Source organism: Oncorhynchus kisutch, linkage group LG4, assembly GCF_002021735.2.
Source record: "Oncorhynchus kisutch isolate 150728-3 linkage group LG4, Okis_V2, whole genome shotgun sequence".
Classification (NCBI taxonomy): Eukaryota; Metazoa; Chordata; class Actinopteri; order Salmoniformes; family Salmonidae; genus Oncorhynchus; species Oncorhynchus kisutch.
Genome location: NC_034177.2, coordinates 81,973,145 through 81,993,833, shown reverse-complemented (window position 1 = coordinate 81,993,833; position 20,689 = coordinate 81,973,145). Strand labels below are relative to the sequence as shown.

Genomic DNA, 20,689 nt, shown 5'->3' with positions numbered 1-20,689 from the left:
AGACACCTAACTGACCTTGATGAGGCGGGCGGGGTGCTGGAAAGCATCTCTAAGTTCTTGGGGGTCCTCAGCCAGAGCACAGGACTTATGGTAGAGCTCCTCTAGACTGGGGTTGGCCAGCAACATCACCTATTCAATACAAGACAACAGACAGGACAAGTCAAGGTGTGAGCGTTTGTGTGTGAACTACCTTATTGCTGTAAGTGGTATTAGGTGTGTGCATCACAGCATAGCGCTGAACAGGTGTGTGTGTCGGGGTTTCCGTTAGCCAGTAATAGCCGGCTTTCGTCCGCATAAAAAAAAAGCAGATAAATAAAATTGCTGCCGGCGAATTGTCTGGGAGAAGAAGACTGCTTTATATCCTCTTCATTGATGGAAATACATTTGACTGGTCGTGCTTATCGGTCTATAGATACATTTGACTGGTCGTGCTTATCGGTCTATAGATACATTTGACTGGTCATGCTTATCGGTCTATAGATACATTTGACTGGTCGTGCTTATCGAGGAGCTCTAATAGGCTACTTTGAAGCAAGGTAAGACATGCCTCATATGTATTAAATGTTTTCTAATTGCATACTGCTTCCAGCTCATTGCAAAGTGGTGTGACCCGCTGAAGCTTGCCTTATGTTGCCATTTGATGCCACGTTCAAAACAACTGAGAACTCTGAAGTCTTGTGACCTTAGTGTGTTCAAGACAATTGGGAACGGGAGAACAGAAAAACGAGATCCTACTGGGAAAAATCTGTTTAAACGGTCATCCAACTCCGGAACTCGGGCCTCTTTCTAGAGCTCTGACCTGAAGATTGCTGGCATCATGATTTGATCTATTTCCCAGTTGTCTTGAAAGCACCACAAGATGCTGCAGCAGCTCTTACGCTGTCTGACAGATTTTCCACTAAAAGGCTCTGTATCTGTATGCTGTACGAGTGTGATAAATAAGATGCATAACCAATGTACTGTACACAAGCCCCAATTTAATTCCACTAAATTATGCAAATGTATCTATAGACCGATAAGCATGACCAGTCAAATGTATCTATAGACCTTTCTCTTTCAAATCTAATCAAATTTTATTGGTCACATACACATGGTGAGCAGATGTTAATGCGAGTGTAGCAAAATTCTTGTGCTTCTAGTTCCGAACCGTGCAGTAATATCTAACAAGTAATCTAACAATTTCACAACAACTACCTTACACACACGTGTGTAAAGGAATGAATGAGAATATGTACATAAATATATGGATGACCGATGACCATGCGGCATAGATAAGATGCAGTAGATGGTATAGAGTACAGTATACACAGTTGAAGTCGGAAGTTTACAAACACAGAGAGATAGAAGCTGTTTTTCAATCTCAAGGCTATCAGATTGTTAAACAGCCACCACCAGCACAGAGATGGCTGCCTACCTACAGACTTGATATCATTGACCACTTTAATAAATGGAACACTAGTCACTTTAATAATGCCACTTTAAGAATGTTTACATATCTCGCATTACTCATCTCATGTAGAGGTCCACCGATTAATCGGAATGGCTGATTAATTAGGGCCGATTTAAAGTTTTCATAACAATCTGGACACAATTTATATATTTTTTTACACCTATATTTAATCTTTATTTAACTGGGCAAGTCAGTTAAGAACACATTCTTATTTTCAATGACGGCCTGGGAGCAGTGGGTTAAACTGCCTTGTTCAGGGACAGAATGACAGATTTTTACCTTGTCAGCTCTGGGTTTCAATCTTGCAACCTTACAGTTAACTAGTCCAACGCTCTAACCACCTGATTACATTGCACTCCACAAGGAGCCTGCCTGTTACGCGAATGCAGTAAGCCAAGGTAAGTTTCTAGCTAGCATTAAACTTATCCTATAAAAAACAATCAATCATAATCACTAGTTAACTACACATGGTTGATGATATTACTAGTTTATCTAGCGTGTCCTGCGTTGCATATAATCGATGCGGTGCGTATCGTTGCTCCAACGTGTACCTAACCATAAACATCAATGCCTTTCTTAAAATCAATACACAGAAGTATATATTTTTAAACCTGCATATTTAGCTAAAAGAAATCCAGGTTAGCAGGCAATATTAACCAGGTGAAATTGTGTCACTTCTCTTGCGTTCATTGCACGCAGAGTCAGGGTATATGCAACAGTTTGAGCCGCCTAATTTGCCAGAATTTTACATAACATTGAAAGTTGTGCAATGTAACAGCAATATTTAGACTTATGGATGCCACCCGTTAAAATGCGAGTGTAATAAACGTCTTGTTTTCGAGATGATAGTTTCCGGATTCTACCATATTAATGACCTAAGGCTCGTATTTCTGTGTGTTATCATGTAATAACTAAGTTTATGATTTGATAAGGGAGTCTGACTGAGCGATGGTAGGCACCAGCAGGCTCGTAAGCATTCATTCAAACAGCACTTTTGTGCGTTTGCCAGCAGCTGTTTATGACTTCAAGCCTATCAACTCCCGAGATTAGGCTGATGTGAAATGGCTAGCTAGTTAGCGGGATGCACGCTAATAGCGTTTCAAACGTCACTCGCTCTGAGACTTGGCGTGGTTGTTCCCCTCGCTCTGCATGGGTAACGCTGCTTCGAGGGTGGCTGTTGTCAATGTGTTCCTGGTTCGAGCCCAGGTAGGAGCGAGGAGAGGGATGGAAGCTATACTGTTACACTGGCAATACTAAAGTGCCTATAAGAACAGCCAATAGTCAAAGGTTAATGAAATACAAATGGTATAGAGAGAAATAGTCCTATAATTCCTATAATAACTACAACCTAAATCTTCTTACCTGGGAATATTGAAGACTCATGTTAAAAGGAACCACCAGCTTTCATATGTTCTCATGTTCTGAGCAAGGAACTGAAAATGTTAGCTTTCTTACATAGCAAATATTGCACTTTTACTTTCTTCTCCAACACTTTGATTTTGCATTATTTAAACAAAATTGAACATGTTTCATTATTTATTTGAGGCTAAATTGATTTTATTTATGTATTATATTAAGTTAAAATAAGTGTTCATTCACTATTGTTGTAATTGTCATTATTACAAATAAATAAATAAAAATAGGCCCGATTAATCGGTATCGGCCTTTTTTGGCCCTATAATAATCGGATTCGGCGTTGAAAAAACCATAACCGGTCGACCTCTAATCTCATATGTATATACTGTATCCTTCACTATCTATTCTTTACTATCTATTGCATCTTAGCCGCTCTGTCACTGCTCATCCATGTACTTTATACTTACAGTTGAAGTCGGAAGTTTACATACACTTAGGTTGGAGTCATTAAAACTTGTTTTTCAACCACTCCACAAATTTCTTGTTAACAAACTATAGTTTTAGCAAGTCAGTTAGGACATCTACTTTGTGCATAACACAAGTAATTTTTCCAACAATTGTTTACAGACAGATTATTACACTTATAATTCACTGTATCACAATTCCAGTGGGTGAGGAGTTTACATACACTAAGTTGACTGTGCCCGTGTTATCACGGGAAAATCTAAAGAAATCATCTAAGACGTCAGGAAAGAAATTGTAGACCTCCACAAGTCTGGTTCATCCTTGGGAGCAATTTCCAAACGCCTGAAGGTATCAAGTTCATCTGTACAAACAATAGTATGCAAGTATAAACACCATGGGACCACACAGCCGTCATACCGCTCAGGAAGGAGACGCGTTCTGTCTCCAAGAAATGAACGTACTTTGGTGCGAAAAGTGCAAATCAATCCCAGAACAACAGCAAAGGACCTTGTGAAGATGCTGGAGGAAACAGGTACAAAAGTATCTATATCCACATTAAAACAAGTCCTATATTGACATAACCTGAAAGGCCACTCAGCAAGGAAGAAGCCACTGCTCCAAAACCGCCATAAAAAAAGAGAAGAAATGTCCTCGTCTGATGAAAAAATTGAACTGTTTGGCCATAATGACCATCGTTTTGTTTGGAGGAAAAAGGGGGATGCTTGCAAGCCGAAGAACACCATCCCAACCGTGAAGCACAGGGGTGGCAGCATCATGTTGTGGGGGTGCTTTGCTGCACATGGACTGGTGCACTTCAAAAAATAGATGGCATCATGAGAAAAGAAAATGATGTGGATATATTGAAGCAACATCTCAAGACATCAGTCAGGAAGTTAAAGCTTGGTCGCAAATGGGTATTCCAAATGGACAAAGACCCCAAACATACTTCCAAAGTTGTGGCAAAATGGCTTAGGGACAACAAAGTCAAGGTATTGGAGTGGCCATCACAAAGCCCTGACCTCAATCCTATAGAAAATCTGTGAGCAGAACTGAAAAACGTGTGCGAGCAAGAAGGGCTACAAACCTGGCTCTGTCAGGAGGAACGGGCCAAAATTCACCCAACATATTGTGAGAAGCTTGTGGAAGGCTACACGAAATGTTTGACCCTAGTTAAACAATTTAAAGGCAATGCTACCAAAGACTAATTGAGTGTATGTAAACTTCTGACCCACTGGGAATGTGATGAAAGAAATAAAAGCTTAAATAAATCACTACTATTATTCTTACATTTCACATTTTTTAAATAAAGTGGTGATCCTTACTGACCTTAGACAGGGAATTTTTACTGGGATTAAATGTCAGGAATTGTGAAAAACTGAGTTTAAATGTATTTGGCTAAGGTGTATGTAAACTTCCGACATCAACTGTACATATGAGATGAGTAATGTAGGGTATGTAAACATTATATAAAGTGCCATTGTTTAAAGTGACTAGTGATACATTTATTCCATCCAATTTTGTATTATTAAAGTGGCTAGAGATTTGAGTCAGTATGTTGGCAGCAGCCACTCAATGTTAGTGATGGCTGTTTAACAGTCTGATGGCCTTGAGATAGAAGCTGTTTTTCTTTTTTTCTTCTGCCTTTCTAACGAGTATATTTTCATCTTCGTCACATGAAACCGCTCTCATGTGCAGTGCCCTTTTGACATTGACGGTTTCCCGCTAATTGCATTATTGAACGAACAGTCGCGCTTATAATGTGTAGAAATAATAGTTTGAGCTAAACGTTGTGATCTGTTGCATCAGACTCATTGCTTTTTAACATTTAGATTTTTAATGTAGCCTAGGCATGCTGGTTGGATGAATTTGGGATCTATCATCCCACAACTGTCCCAGAGTCTGTTTGGAATAGGCTATTTCTTTCTCGACAAGCTGACAAATAGATTAGGTAGACTAAACATTTGTACTTTAGTAGATTGACATAGGCTAGTGATGCATGTGTGTCCGTTAAATGTCTCAAATGTCCGGTAAATTAAAATGCTGCCGGTCAAATGTCTGGTGCCACATTTTCCTAACGGAAACCCTGGTGTGTGTACACTTGCATGCAGCCCGTCTGTGTGTATACCCCACCTTAGCGCTGTATGTGTGGTTGGCATCAGGTGGGTCCAGCACAGCAGTGTTCTTGACCAGAGAGTCCACCTCCTTGTGCATGATGTGGAAGTTACAGTAGTTGCCGAACTGGAAGGGTCGTTGCAGGGGGAAGCCATCCACCCAGGTGAACACAGCATTAAAGAAGTCACTGGGGATGTACAGGCTCTGGTAGCGTCTCCTCAGCTCCATCATGTCACAGTTAGAACTGGAGGGGAGAGAAATAGTTCTGTCAGAACAGGGAGAGAAAATAGTACCTTTCTCCCTAATGTACAGTCACTGCAAATAGTTCTAGAATGGACGAAGAGCACCTGGGATCCGCTTCCATGCAGCTACAACACATTGTTTGTTTGATCAATTACCAAACATAATTTATACAAACTCAGTTGACCTCATATGCACTTTCTTTATAACTATCAGAAACAGAATGAAAGCTGTATGAAAACTGTAAGAAAGGCCCAGAGAGGTTTCCAATACCCCTTGAATATATACAGTTCACTAGACACAAAGTTCTGAAGTAAACTGACCCCTGACTCAGAGATAGTATCAAATCAAAAGCTGAAAGTGATCAATCATCATAATGAATGGCTGACCCACCCGTCCAGGCTGAACTTGGAGAACTGGACAGTATAGCGAGGCACCACCCTGCGAGGGCGGCGGGGGGAGCGGTCACGTCTCGGAGAACGGTCCCTGGAGCGTTTACGTGTGGGAGAGCGCTCTCTGGACCTCCTGCGCTCACGGTCTCTTTCACGACTGCGTTCATCCTTGGTCCTGAGGATGAGTTCAGGGCGGTCGTTGCGGTTGGGGAAGCGGGGGGAGGGGTCCAGGCGCCTGACTGGCTGAGGCATCATCCTCCTTGGGGGCTGGAGCAGACCTCCTGAGAACACATCTAGAGGGATGGGCAAACACACATTAAAAATCCAAATGTCTTTATTTTCTGCAGAAGTAGCAAGCTAGCAACTCAAAGCAAACGCATCGGAGAAACACTAATTGTCATCATAGAGCCCCCTACCTTTGGGTGGTGGCTGTGACAGCAGGGGCGGAGGGGGGTTCAGGAGGAGCGGGGCCAGGGAGGCAGCAGAGAACTGGGCCTGGAGCAGGGGAGGGGGGCCCTGGGCCTGTACACTGAAAGTGTTGGGGGGAGGCAGAGACTGGGGCATGTTGGGACCCGGTTTCATCATGTTGGGGCCTCCAGGCTGACTCTGGAGAGGGGGGGAGAGAGGAGAGGTTAGCATTATCCCAGGGCTGTTCCATGACGTATGCTGTTATCAGAGTAAGTTTTTTTTGTTTTGATTTCTTGTCCCAAATAGGAGCTTTTAGTTTAAGAAATGTGCTTCATTATGCATAGAGGACATGCACCCAATGAACCAGAGGTTTGTGCCGCTCCCAACAGGTAACCAGGTGCTAAAGCAAAACAGAACTAGAGGAGTGAGGTTTGGTTAGACATCTTTCAGCCACATTATTTTGGGGGGCGGTGCAGTCATGCAACTGTGTGCAAAAGCAAAACAGAACTAGAGGAGTGAGGTTTGGTTAGACGTCAATGAAGTACAATGACTCAATTCTGTCAAAAAACGAGAAAACTTCTGCCGAAGTAGCATATATCAGCATTATCGACAAAGACAAGTTCCATGAAGAAACAAGGCAACAGTAAACATGTTGTCTCCCACGAATGATGCAGCGCCCTACCCTCCCTTGGGCAAATTAATGCTATTTTCTAGACTCATCATTCACGTTTTGTAAAAATCGGGCCAGTAGTGTCAGATATAGCGTGGGTTAGCAACACATCTCCCTGAGCATGTGTGCCAAATTTCTGCACTCTTGAGTCAAATAGATTAAGAGATATAATCATGTGCCCTTTATAGTGCCACCAGGTGGTTGATATGAATATTCTTGCATATGTTGAGTTTTGACAACATGTGTACCAAATTGTGTTACAATACGAATACCCTTGACTGATTTATATGCCAGACCACACTCACGTGAATGTTTATTGGTTAATAGCGGCCTTCTTGTTTTAGGTATTAGTCTGGAAAATATTGAGGTGAGAGACCTTTGTCCATAGATGTCACATATCAAGTTTTGAGTAGATCAGTCATTCGGTGTCAAAAGTGTAGCGTTTTAAGTGTATTTCTCAAAATACTAAATGGTGGAAAATCGTGAGGCAAATGTATTTATTGTGAGGAAAAGGACCTATGTACCGAATTTCATTGCTTTAGGTCAAACGGTGTGATGGAGTGTGACCTTTCAAAGTTAGCATTTTCAATCTCTTGTCATAGTGGCACCATCTGGCCAGTCACTATACATTTTTTATATGCCGGATCTTTACCCCTCCCCGATTTCATGGTAGGGGACAAATACAAAATGGTCAAGTTATAAAACATCTGTGATGTACGGAGAACCTTTCCAATTTTGATAGGTCATTCCTACCCTGTTCGAAAGGTAAAAAAGTGCATATCATGTATGAAAATCATGTATTGATCATAACATTGAGAAGGAAAGGGTTAGAAGCGAAGAAAAGTGCATTTTTAAGAAATCCAAGAAATCTTAGTATTTGTTCCTTTAACTACTGTAAAGTCTCAAAATGTAAGAGAAAAACACAAAAAGCATTACTATCTCAATGGGACTCTCTCATTAGCCTAAATGAACAATGACAGGACATCTTATGGATAGCACCTTGAAAAAAGCACTCTCCCCCGTTGAGAGATTGACGGACGTCACCGTTAGAGTAGCCCAGTGTAAAGAGAAATGTAGATTGGGATTAATTTGTGTTTCTGAAAAATGTTCTGAAAGACAATGGGCCCGAAGATAAAAAGAAAATGTATTTCTAATACTATTCTCACAATATATCATATGCGCTTTAAAAGATCAGAAAGCCATCCTGGTCCAAAACAACAAATTAATACTCAGAGTGAAGATGGAAGAGAAGAGAGAGATGAGAGAGAACAGAAGGAGAAAAGAAGAAGATGGAGAAGAACGGGCATCAGAAAGGACAGAAGAGAGAAGAGAGAGAATAGGAGGGGCGAGCCCATAGAGAGGTGTGTGAGGCAGGACGAGGGTTACATTTTGTCTGCTGTCCATGCCAACGGGGTGCATGTCTGAGTAGCGCTGATGCATCCCCGGGTCAGCATAGAAGCTGCTTAGCTGTGGGGGAACTGGAGGTAAGGACTGGGGCTGCTGCTGAAGCTAGGAGAGGAGGGTGGAGAACAAAATGGTTAATAACAGATACACAACCATAGGGCTGGATTCCAATCTGATCACTTTCAAACTTCACTTCTGCACTAATTGAGGCCCCCCCTCTAAGATCAGGGGGTGAATACAGCAATGGTGCCATCTATACTGTAGGCTTACATTACATTTCCATTTGAGAGATTGAGTCAACCAGGGCAGACGGGAAGACAGACAGGGATGCAAACTGGCAAGGGCCCAAAAAGTTGACATGGAACATGTAGGTGAAAAGGTGCAAGCAGGACTGTCACTGTGCTCCTTTCATCCTTTATGCCGGTGGAAGTCAGAGGCTGCGTAACAGCGAAGTCTAGTCAGACTGGACTGTGCTCTTACAGGTGGAATTATAAGATAGTGTATCTACTTCACACGCACTGCGAGCCACTCCAATAATTAAATGTAACAGAAGTATTTAAATCAATGTCTGCATACTCCAGATTGTCATTAGGGCTAAATGACATATTAAAACTGATGGATGCGGACGGAGAGAAAGAATATCTGAACTCTGAAATTCTCATTGTAGGGAAGCATTCTGTGCTTAGTCAATGATTTCAATATGAGAAACATACAATCCCCACCCACATTCGCGATTTATGTGGATTACCCATCGCCGAAAAGTCACGAGTTTGCATCCCTGAGAGAGCTAATGATCAAATTGGAACCAAACCCTGGAAGCACTCAAATTGAGGTGTAAGATGTTACTGGCTAAGGGCCACCAGCATCATGTTCAGTGGGGTGACAAAAGTTTTCTTCAGTTTCACTTCAAGTCTACTGAATGTGACCCAGGTGGCTGTGGAGGCTAGGTGAGGCTCACCGATTGGTTGGCCAGCTGAGGTAAGGTCTGAATGCGCTGGGCATTCCATTTGAAGGGCATGTTGGGGTTATACACGGCCTCCACTAGGACCCTGTCGCCCACCTGGGGGGTCTTCCCCTTCACCGCACTGTGGAGACAACACCCATTATTCACCCACTTGGAAATGCTTTAGAAACTGCAACATATAGAGGCTTGAAACAAGACATTTCTGCTTTGAATAATGGTACACAAATTAGGGATGCAACCAGCAAAATATAGGAAACCCACCAAAAAAAAGGAAACTGGTCCGATTAATGAGACACTTGATGTGAAACATCTAGCTAAATTTTCTGTGGCCCAATCCCAAATGGACTTCTCGACCCTATGGACTTGTGGAGATCTGAGAGGACTTGGGCTAGAGGCAGAGACTGGACACTTACCTGAGCTGGAAGAAGACGTCCTCGTCCACAAAGCCAAAGGTGTCATGCAGCTTGTTGACCACGCCGGTGAAGACGCGCTGCTTCTGGGGCTGGCTTTGCTGCTGGCTCTGCTGCTGGCTCTGCTGCTGGTGGCTAGAGCGAGGCGTGGGATAGGACACGGTGATCTGGGCTGTCTGCTGGGGGTTGGACAGAGAGAGGCTGGTGGGGAGAGCCACAGGGGGCTAGGGAGGAGGAAAGTTATAGGTCAGAATCAACTTCACCCTACTCCTACTTTCTCTATGGCTGCGGTCCAAACACTTAAAAGACGCACCCTCGCCCACTTACCCTCGCCTTACGCCCACTTACCCTCGCCTTACGCCCACTTACCCTCGCTTAACGCCCACTTACCCTCGCCTTATGCCCACTTACCCTCGCCTTACGCCCACTTACCCTCGCCTTACGCCCACTTACCCTCGCCTTATGCCCACTTACCCTCGCCTTACGCCCACTTACCCTCGCCTTACGCCCACTTACCCTCGCTTAACGCCCACTTACCCTCGCTTAACGCCCACTTACCCTCGCCTTATGCCCACTTACCCTCGCCTTATGCCCACTTACCCTCGCCTTATTCCCACTTACCCTCGCCTTATGCCCACTTACCCTCGCCTTATGCCCACTTACCCTCGCCTTATGCCCACTTACCCTCGCCTTATGCCCTTGGGCGAATCCCCACCGCCATCTTGGAAGGTGGTCCAAATGATTAGCCAAGTTTGTAACGTAAGCCCCTCAGCCCTCATTTTTTAGTTGGCTTTACGAGTGTACAATTATGTTCACTCCGGGGCCTGAAACTCCCCATAATTCAAGTTGCGACGATTGTACATCCGCTAAGAAAAGTCAGCGAAAGTTTGAAAACAACATCGAAGGATAAGTCAAAAGAAGTAAAAACGAATGTAAATAAGTTAGAAATGGTGCTACTAATGCACATAACGGCACAAACACATCTCGTAAAAAGTAATATGTTTTTGTTTGGTCATCTTTTGGAAATTGTAGAAATAAAACATTTCCATTCTTCAGAAGTTCCAGCTGGACAGGCTAACGTTAGTTAGGTAATTAATTATCTAGCTGTCATGCAGTAGGCGTATATTAATAATCATATATTTAATATTAGTAGACATGCAATCATAGTTGACTGTAGAGCATATAAAGCACCCACAAACTTCCGGTGTCGGAAAACACAATCATTGCGGGATCAAAGAGTGACGAATTTCAGGCCAAGAGTGGTCCATTTAAAAATAATTCCTTCCTCCCTCGCCCTGCAAGTGTATACTCATCAGACGTCGTGATACGTCATCAGAATTGTCCACTTAATTTGAGGGCTGAGGGGATAGGGTGTTTGGACCGCTGCCTATTAGTCCTAAATGTGTGGATTGTATCACGCCAGGACTGCAAAACTCTGCTAACTTTCCAGAAAACCTGGTTAGAAGATTCATGGAATCGGGAGGGATTAAGCAGAAAAGCTGGAATCTTCCAGCCAGGATTTCTCAGAAAACTGGAATTTTGGGTAAGTAACCAGAATTTTGCAACCCTAATCAAGCCCACTAAATTCAAAACATGTGTCTAACAATGGAACTGCTGGAAGTGTCTATTCTAATCAAATGTCCCATAGCGGGTCTTCTCATTTACCAGAGGTGTTAATTATTATTGTGGCCATACACGTCCCATTGTATTTGGCTGTATGCTATGAAGAAGGTCCATGGGAAGACGCACAATTGGCCTAGCGTCGTCCGGGTTAGGGAGGGTTTGGTCGGTAGGGATATCCTTGTCTCATCGCGCACTAGCGACTCCTGTGGCGGGCCGGGCGCAGTGCACGCTAACCAGGTCGCCAGGTGCACAGTGTTTCCTCCGACACATTGGTGCGGCTGGCTTCCGGGTTGGATGCGCGCTGTGTTAAAAAGCAGTGCGGCTTGGTTGGGTTATGTTTCGGAGGACACATGGCTTTGGACCTTCGTCTCTCCCGAGCCCGTAAGGGAGTTGTAGCGATGCGAAAAGATAGAAACTACTAACAATTGGATACCACAAAATTGGGGAGAAAAATATATATATTTTAAATAAATAATAATAATAAATAAATAGAACTTGTAAAGTGATAAGGCGGGGATGCCTACCGGGAATTTGTTTTCACCACTCCAGTTCTTTCAACATCAGCGGAGGCGTCAGAAAAGGAGGCAAGGAGAGAAGGTGGCGTTAGGATGTTGTCACAATTCTTTCCCTAATAGCTTTGGGTTGTATTGTATCGCATTATTACAAAATCACCACCTACGTATAACAAGAGAGCTCTTGGAATTTTCATGACAAAATGGCAACTTCTTAGACCTATTATGTTGGACTAAATAATTATCCTCAAGACAAGCTGACGTCAGTGGCATCACTTTAGCTAAAAGGTGCAACAAATGTACCAGAGACTAGTTTGTTCCTAATTATCCTACCTGTGAAATCAGCGCTTGCTGGGGCTGGGGGAGCTGTGGAGAGTGACAGGGAGAGAGAAACAGGAGAGAGGAAGAGAGAGAGACATGAAGAGAGAAAGAGAGAGAGACAGGAGCGAGAAAGAGAGAGAGACAGGAGCGAGAAAGAGAGAGAGACAGGAGCGAGAAAGAGAGAGAGACAGGAGCGAGAAAGAGAGAGAGACAGGAGCGAGAAAGAGAGAGAGACAGGAGAGAGAAAGAGAGAGAGACAGGAGCGAGAAAGAGAGAGAGACAGGAGCGAGAAAGAGAGAGAGACAGGAGCGAGAAAGAGAGAGAGACAGGAGCGAGAAAGAGAGAGAGACAGGAGCGAGAAAGAGAGAGAGACAGGAGAGAGAAAGAGAGAGAGACAGGAGAGAGAAAGAGAGAGAGACAGGAGAGAGAAAGAGAGAGACACAGGAGAGAGAAAGAGAGAGAGACAGGAGAGAGAAAGAGAGAGACAGGAGAGAGAAAGAGAGAGAGACAGGAGAGAGAAAGAGAGAGAGACAGGAGAGAGAAAGAGAGAGAGACAGGAGAGAGAAAGAGAGAGAGACAGGAGAGAGAAAGAGAGAGAGACAGGAGAGAGAAAGAGAGAGAGACAGGAGAGAGAAAGAGAGAGAGACAGGAGAGAGAAAGAGACAGGAGAAAGAGAGAGACAGGAGAGAGAAAGAGAGAGAGACAGGAGAGAGAAAGAGAGAAACAGGAGAGAGGAAGAGAGAAACAGGAGAGAGAGGGCGAGACAGAGGCAAAGGAGAGGAGAGTGAGAAAGAGGAAAGAGGAGAGAAACACAGAGGTTGAGAGAAGTCGAGAGGTTAATACTGACAGTGTCTGTAGAACAGAGTACATTCCCCACCCTAGCACCAGTTTTAAAGGGCACTGTGATTTGACCGTGCTGCAGCTGTGAACTGCTGCTGCTTACCCCGTATAAGTCTGTGTGTTGTTGATGTTGCTAAAGAGATAGGGTACACAAACAAGACTTTCAATGAGTCAACAGTACAGTGTTGATTGATACACATAATGATTATGGTCTTTCTCAAATCAAGGCGATTCAGAGTTGTCTGTGTGAGTTGCAAACATCAATTTACCCCGTATGAGTCTGTATGTTGTTGATGTTGCTGAAGAGACGGAGTACACAAACACGTAGAAATTGCAATAAGTACTTAATCGAGTAAACAGTACAGTTGATTGATACATATGAGTATAGGGCTGGGTGATATGTCCACACTATCATATCACTGAATTTCTTTTTTGACTGTTTTGATGTTTCTGAATAATAAAAGATAAATATGCATTATGAATAATATAGACCTGACAAGAGGGTAAAATACACAGATGCGAAACAAAATATTGGCACCATTCACAATTTCGTCTAAAATAAGTAACACTAACTGCACAGGACCATTAATTAATTTCGCAATAAATTCTCGTTTAGGTCTACTGGTAAATTTCTCTCACCTGTGGTAAACTGCAGGTACCTACAGGTAGGGTTGGGCGATATGGCCAAAATATAATGTCACTATATTTTTCTTATTTTTTACACTTATGTTATTTGACATAGTTGATGTTTCTTAATTCTAAGTGGTTTTAATGATCTTTGCTCCATTCTGATTGCTTTATACTGTTTAACCAAAATGCAACCAATTTGTTTTCATATAAGTAGTCCTGTAACTGTCCAGTCCTGTCCTTTCTTGTCTAGCTGTCCATACCAGTACCTGTTGAATGTATTGTACGTCTGTCTATAGGTCTTATTTCGCAGGTTATTGTTTTGTTTTTCTGCTTTTTACTCCAACTCACATCAGGTTAATAGGTCTGAGTAGGTTAAGCCAGGGAAGCAGTTGGCCAGGGATGGAGATTAAGATGGGGGTGTGGGAGGACTCAAGGGATTGTTGGCTAGTCGGAGCAGCTCCACTTCTGTTGCTTTCAAATTTCAATCATTTTTTTGTAAAAATTATTATACCAAAAATAATAAGACAAAGTTGACAGTGAAGTGGTCCTATTTGTAAAACATCACATAGGAATATAAATGATCTTTTGTAGCCTCAAACTCTGGTACACAACCAACGGTTTCTATTTGCATAGAACATTTGATATATTCCAGCATTTTCATACATTTCTTATTTTCTTGCACTAACTTGTTTTCATTTACACACTGTCCCACATTTATTTTGTCTTAGCATGCCTATATTTCGTTTTAAACAATCTTAAATTATTCTCACTCTCCTCTTATACCCTGACAACACCACTCACATCGCATGCGAGAGCGTTGCAAAATAAATTTTGAAAAATATGTTATTCAATTATTGCACCCACACAGCCATGCAATTCATTAAAAATCCTACAATGTGATTTTCTCCCTCATTTTGTCTGTCATAGTTGAAGTGTACCTATGATGAAAATTACAGGCCTCTCATCTTTTTAAGTGGGAGAACTTGCACAATTGGTGGCTGACTAAATACTTTTTTGCCCCACTAAGTTCAAAGATGAAAAAGCCTGGAAGGAGAGGTGACTAGAAACGATTCGGTTGACCGTTTTATGTGTAGATTAATTGGAGGAGTAGAGGACCTTGTGCATTTCAGGTAAAATAACTCAATGTTTATATTCCAGGACAAATTAGCTAGCAACAGCAAGATAGATAAATAGGACAAATTAGCTAGCAATTGTAAGCTAACCAGCTAAATTGCCATAAATGTTCAATGCTTTTCGACCTATCCCCAAATTAATGGAATTGGTTCAGAGTTTGTTTTGATATTTTAACCTGAGTGTCGTGATCGCGTTTGGTGTAGGGGGACAAAATAAATGTATGCATGATGGCGCACGCATGCAGCCGGTTTGGGTTCTGTGTTAGACTGTATTATCAGCTTCAGCTGCAGTTGTTACTTTCACCACTAGGGGTAGTCAGACAATTTCCGAGGGTATATTTGGCACGGTTGCCCTCCCGAAGTTGTTGACTTGTTATGCTAGAGTTAGTTAGACAGCAGTTCTCAGCTGTCAGAAGTTTCTTACTGGTGCTTAAAACAGATTGGCAAAACAAAATTTGAGTGATTATGTAAAGTAAAAATCCCAAAAGGTCCGTGAATGAAGTGGCACAGCGGTCTAAGGCATCTCTGTATCACATCCGGCCGTGATTGGGAGCTCCATAGGGCTGCGCACAATTGGCCCAACGTCGTCCAGGTTTGGCCGTCATTGTAAATAATAATGAGTTTTTAACTGACTTACCCAGTTAAATAAAGATTACATTTATAAAAAATATAAAAATAAGAATACCGGTATCTTTTTTTTACTGTTTGTCGTCCAGCCCTACATGAGTATGACCGTTCTTAAATCAATGCGATTCAGAGCTGCACATCAATAATAATAGTCTGTATGTTGTTGCTAAAGAGATGGGGTACACACAGATATTGCAATAAGTACACTATATATACAAACGTATGTGGACACCCCTTCAAATTAGTGGATTTGGCTATTTCAGCCACACCCGTAGCTGACAGGCGTATAAAATCGACTACACAGCCATGCAATTTCCATAGACAAACATTGGCAGTAGAATGGCCTTAATGAAGAGCTCAGTGACTTTAAACGTGGCATCGTCATAAGATGCCACCTTTCCAAAAAGTCAGTTCATCAAATATCTGCCCTGCTAGAGCTGCCCTGGTTAACTGAACGTGGTGTTATTGTGAAGTGGAAACGTCTAGGAGCAACAACGGCTCAGCTTCGAAGTGGTAGGCCACACAAGCTAACGGGGAAGGCCAGGTAAAAAGGGTCTGTTCTCGATTGCAACACTCACTACCGAGTACCAAACTGCCTCTGGAAACAACGTTCGCACAATAACTGTTTGTCGGGAGCATCATGAAATGGGTTTCCATGCCCGAGCAGCCACACAAAAGCCTAAGATCACCATGCGCAATGCCAAGCGTCGGCTGGAGTGGTGTAAAGCTAGCCACCATTGGACTCTGGAGCAATGGAAACACGTTCTCTGGAGTGACGAATCACGCTTCACCAGATGCCAGGAGAACGCTACCTGCCCCAATGCATAGTGCCAACTGTAAAGTTTGGTGGAGGAGGAATAATGGTTTGGGGCTGTTTTTCATGGTTCGGACCAGGCTCCATAGTTCCAGTGAAGGGAAATCTTAACTCTACAGCATACATTGACATTCTAGACAATTCTGTGCTAACTTTGTGGCAAAATTTTGGGGCTGGCCCTTTCCTGTTTCAGCATGACAATGCCCCTATGCACAAAGCGAGGTCCATACAGAAATGGTTTGTCGTGATTGGTGTGGAAGAACTTGACTGGCCTGCCTGGCTCTGACCTCCACCCCATTGAACACCTTTGGGATGAATTGGAACGCTGATTGCAAGTCTGGCCTAATCGCCCAAAATCTGTGCCTGACCTCACTAATGATCGTGGCTGAATGGAAGCAAGGCCCCGCAGCAATGTTCCAACACCTAGTGGAAAACCTTCCCAGAAGAGTGGAGGCTGTTATAGCAGCAAAGGGGGAGCAACTCCATATTATTGCCCATGATTTTGGAATGAGATGTTCAAAGAGCAGGTGTCCACATACTTTTGGTATTTCATTGAGTAAACAATATTTTTATTTTATTTGATACATATCAAGCGACCAGCAAGGTCTTTTTCAAGATAAGTTGGTGATTCAGAGTTGTACATCAATAATTTGCACCTATAAAAATATATCAAACAAATACTACATTGGACGAGGTCAAAGAGAATAAAAGGTAAACTGTGCTCCAGCCTAAAACAAATCTGATTCAACAAAGTGAGGCAAATTTATTTTACTTAAGTGAAACCCATTGAGTGAGTGAGTGGTCTACCTGACGTGATATGAACTGGCTGCTCTCTGGGTTAGAACATTCAGTGTTCTTAAAGTTCTGACACTGACAGTTTTGCTGACAAGCTCTAATTAATTTACAATCCAAGCAACAGTATTTCACTTGGTGTATTGGCCATGTCTCACCTGATGGGGTACATTATAGAGTTGTTGAGGAGGAGGCTGCTGTGGAGGAGGTTGTTGCTGCTGCTGTTGCTGCTGCTGCTGCTGCTGCTGCTGTTGTTGTTGCTGCTGTTGTTGCTGCTGATACTGCTGCAGGGCCGAGTTCATTTGAGACTGAAACAATAGGAGAGACGAGACAGAGAAAAAGTTAAATGACAGGAGTGGCAGGCAGCCTAGCAGTTAAGAGCGTTGGGCCAGCAACAGAAAGGTCGCTGGATTGAATGTGTCGACTAGGTGAAAAATCTGTCTGTGCCCTTGAGCAAAGCACTTAACCCTAATTGCTCCTGTAAGTCGCTCTGGATAAGAGCATCTGCTAAATGCCTAAAATGTACATGTAAAATGTTGATGCTCTGTCTATCGTAAGGTACGACTCAGATGTGACAGGTGATACGTCGACAAAAACACTAGCTAGTCTAAACGTGTCAGCTTTTTCTTTGAATTACATTTCAGGAAATGGCCCTTGAGTTCTGTTGCGGTTCATTTGAGTGATGTCAATTTGAAGGGAAGACTATTTACTGAACAGTTAAGTGACTCCATGCTCAACTATAGGTGATTCCAAGATGGTGTAGCAGTCAGGCATCTTTGTCTTCGTCTTGTATATATCTTTTCATATATTTTTTCCTCGCAAATATTGATATTTTTCTTAACATCAGCTTCAACCCGCCTCACCCAATGTGGTATGGATCTGCTATTTTCTTTACTTTAGAACCGGAACCCCCCCAACAGAAGCTAGCCAGCTAACTAGACCCAAATTAGGTTTTATCATTGAGAATGTTTCTTCAGTAAACAAAATCAAAAAAGTTTATGTAAAATTAGCTGTGACCAACCAATGGGGTATCTCCCCACCATTTTGGGGACTCTTGGGTTGTGTTCACTTGGCACGAAACCAGAGTTACTACCTGAGCTTATTCAATAACAACAAATGTTATCATATTCTGTTTGAGAATGTTTAGCTACATTGTGCCAAACTGAACACTGCCCTGCTGATCCTAGTGTAGTTCACCTGTTGCAGTGCTGCAGCGGCAGCGGCTGCGGCTTGCTGCTGCAGGGCTGAAGCCTGCTGGGACAACTGGTAGTTAGCGGCAGCCGACTGGGAGTTGAGGGAGGCTGCAGCCAGGGCTGACTGCTGGGAGTACATAGAGGGAGACGCACCCAAGAGAGATGGTTGTTGCACACCTAGAGCTGCAGGAGAGAGTAGGGTGCGGAATAGAATAATTCAGAAAGAGGATGGAGTGAGGAGGTAGAGCAAGCGAGAGGAATGGAGTGATAGAAAGACGGGTTGAACGAGAAACGAGAGTACTTTTAACATCTTTGAATGTCCAGTTGACCACTGAATCTCCTCCATCACAAACTTGCCAAACAGATCCAAGTCTGAGATGCCGTTTCCTTCAAGCACTGTACCCTCAACCACACTTTAATTTTATCCCACCAATGAGCACAGAGTGTAGTATTCAGCAAGGTGTCAAACTCACAGTGTATGCTGTTGAGGTCCAGGGACTGTCCTGAGTGGCCGGGCTGGGACACCACTGTGGCAGCAAACTGGGCCGCCCACGGAGGGTTCTTCTGTCCCCCAAACTGTGCCATGAGTCAAGGCTCGAGCTTAGGTGTATTGACAGAACCAATTTAAGTTTATATCCTGTCAATACAACAGGAAATGGGCCTGTTTATATAAGGATTCTTCATTTGACATGTACCTTTGCTTTGAACACAAACATTGACAGCTAGCAACAAAAACAAACTATACCAGGAGAAGATTGTTACAGATTTACTTGCAGCTAATAAAATACTTAACTAGCAAAACATAACCACGTAGCCAACGAAAACAACGTTTGGCCTCTTGACAACTGCCTCTACTCAGCGGGATAGTAGTGGGACGAGCAACAACGGAATGGGCAAACAAGCAATTCGTAGCAAGCAAAACGTTATAGTAACTGCTGGCAACTGTCGCTAACTACTGTTAGTTGCTAAGTTAGCCCTATAAATAGTACGCCAAATTCATGATATGAATTTTAAAACAATTACTAGAAGCATTATAATTAAAATTCACATTCATGAATTTGGCGTACTATTTATTGGGTTACTAGCGAGTTTAGATCCCTGTTGAGTTCAGTAAACGTACTTGTTGCTAAGCTAGCTATGTTAATGCGTTTGCTCGACACTTGCCGATATTAATAAACGTTAACTGGTTAGCAGTTAATAAATAGCTATAGGCTAGCTAACATGCTTACTTTGGCTGGGTTCACTTGCTAACGGAGATTATAGTTAGTTAGGTACCCAACTTGCTAACTAGATAGCTAATGTTAGTTAACTACAATGACTACTCGTGGGTTTTGTTTTCAAAACAACGTTAGCTAGCTAATTAATTTGCCGATATTAGCTAACGTTAGCTACCTGGTTAGCCTTTAGCTATAAATAGCCACAGGCTAGCTAACATGATGTTGGCTTGTTAACGGAGATAAATAGCTAACTTAGCTAGCTATAATGACTCCTGCGTTGTTTTCAAAGCAACGTTTGACAAACGTCGCTAGCTTGAGGCCTAAGCAAGGCAAAACACACATAATGCTGTCTGAATGGTAGCAAACAGCAAGGCTGATGGAGATTCAAATTTTGCACCAATAATTGCATTCTGCAGTACCAAAACCATCAGAACTGTACCTGTAAAATTTTAATTACATTAACGTTACAGAAACAAATTGTCCTCACTGCTGTTCCACTTTCCTGCTCTGTGAATGCACCGGCGACGAGAGATACAAAAACGTTCACCGCGCATGCGTATCAGTGGCGCGCACGCGTATTACATACGGGTACCTTTTTTTTTAATATCAGAGAAACTGTATATAATGATGAGATATTCTTGTCTCCCCCCTAAAAATGTGAGTCGTTGTCCCAAAGGCGGGAAGCCATGCAGTCTGCTTATCACTATTCCCGCGTGGACAGACTGACGGGAGTGGACCCTTTCTCTTCTTCCTCTCTGGTTATATGTTCAGGGGTCATTTACGGTCACGGTAACAAGATTCATCATAGACCTGTGGCTAAACATGAACCATGAAAACCTTGAAATATCACTGCTGCAACTTGGAGAAAATATTAAAGATAGTGTGTGATAATATACCGTGTGAGAAATAATATATGGAAAATATTGCATAATATGCATTGCCTATGTCCATCCCTAGCCAGCTACCACCCGGTTACTCAACCCTGCACCTAAGAGGCTGCTGCCCTATATCCATAGAATCACTGGTCACTTTAATGATGTTTACATACTGCTTTACTCATTTCATATGTATATACTTTATTTTAGTCAATGCCAGCCTAATATTGATATATTTCTT

At 42.7% G+C, this 20,689-nt stretch overlaps 1 protein-coding gene across 7 annotated transcripts in view; it reads right to left on the bottom strand.

Moving 5' to 3' along the window:
• The window catches only part of LOC109879061 (cell division cycle and apoptosis regulator protein 1-like), a 34,085-nt gene extending 13,929 nt beyond the window's left edge, over positions 1 to 20,156 (bottom strand). Inside the window, exons 1-15 of one of the 7 annotated variants that reach the window (XM_031823796.1) lie at positions 20,061 to 20,156; positions 18,830 to 18,993; positions 18,361 to 18,539; positions 17,322 to 17,471; positions 13,437 to 13,466; positions 13,271 to 13,300; positions 12,340 to 12,372; positions 12,019 to 12,045; positions 9,875 to 10,095; positions 9,456 to 9,582; positions 8,480 to 8,602; positions 6,432 to 6,621; positions 6,017 to 6,308; positions 5,402 to 5,627; positions 16 to 129 (exon numbers count right to left, since the gene is read on the bottom strand). In XM_031823796.1, the coding sequence (XP_031679656.1) occupies positions 16 to 129; positions 5,402 to 5,627; positions 6,017 to 6,308; positions 6,432 to 6,621; positions 8,480 to 8,602; positions 9,456 to 9,582; positions 9,875 to 10,095; positions 12,019 to 12,045; positions 12,340 to 12,372; positions 13,271 to 13,300; positions 13,437 to 13,466; positions 17,322 to 17,471; positions 18,361 to 18,539; positions 18,830 to 18,941 (1,854 nt within the window). In that variant the 5' untranslated portion in view covers positions 18,942 to 18,993; positions 20,061 to 20,156. Of the gene's footprint in view, positions 1 to 15; positions 130 to 5,401; positions 5,628 to 6,016; positions 6,309 to 6,431; positions 6,622 to 8,479; positions 8,603 to 9,455; positions 9,583 to 9,874; positions 10,096 to 12,018; positions 12,046 to 12,339; positions 12,373 to 13,270; positions 13,301 to 13,436; positions 13,467 to 17,321; positions 17,472 to 18,360; positions 18,540 to 18,829; positions 18,994 to 20,012 lie in introns of all 7 variants that reach the window. The other 6 variants (XM_031823799.1, XM_031823795.1, XM_031823798.1 and 3 more) reach the window with 6 other exon arrangements.
• Positions 20,157 to 20,689: the final 533 nt, after the last annotated feature.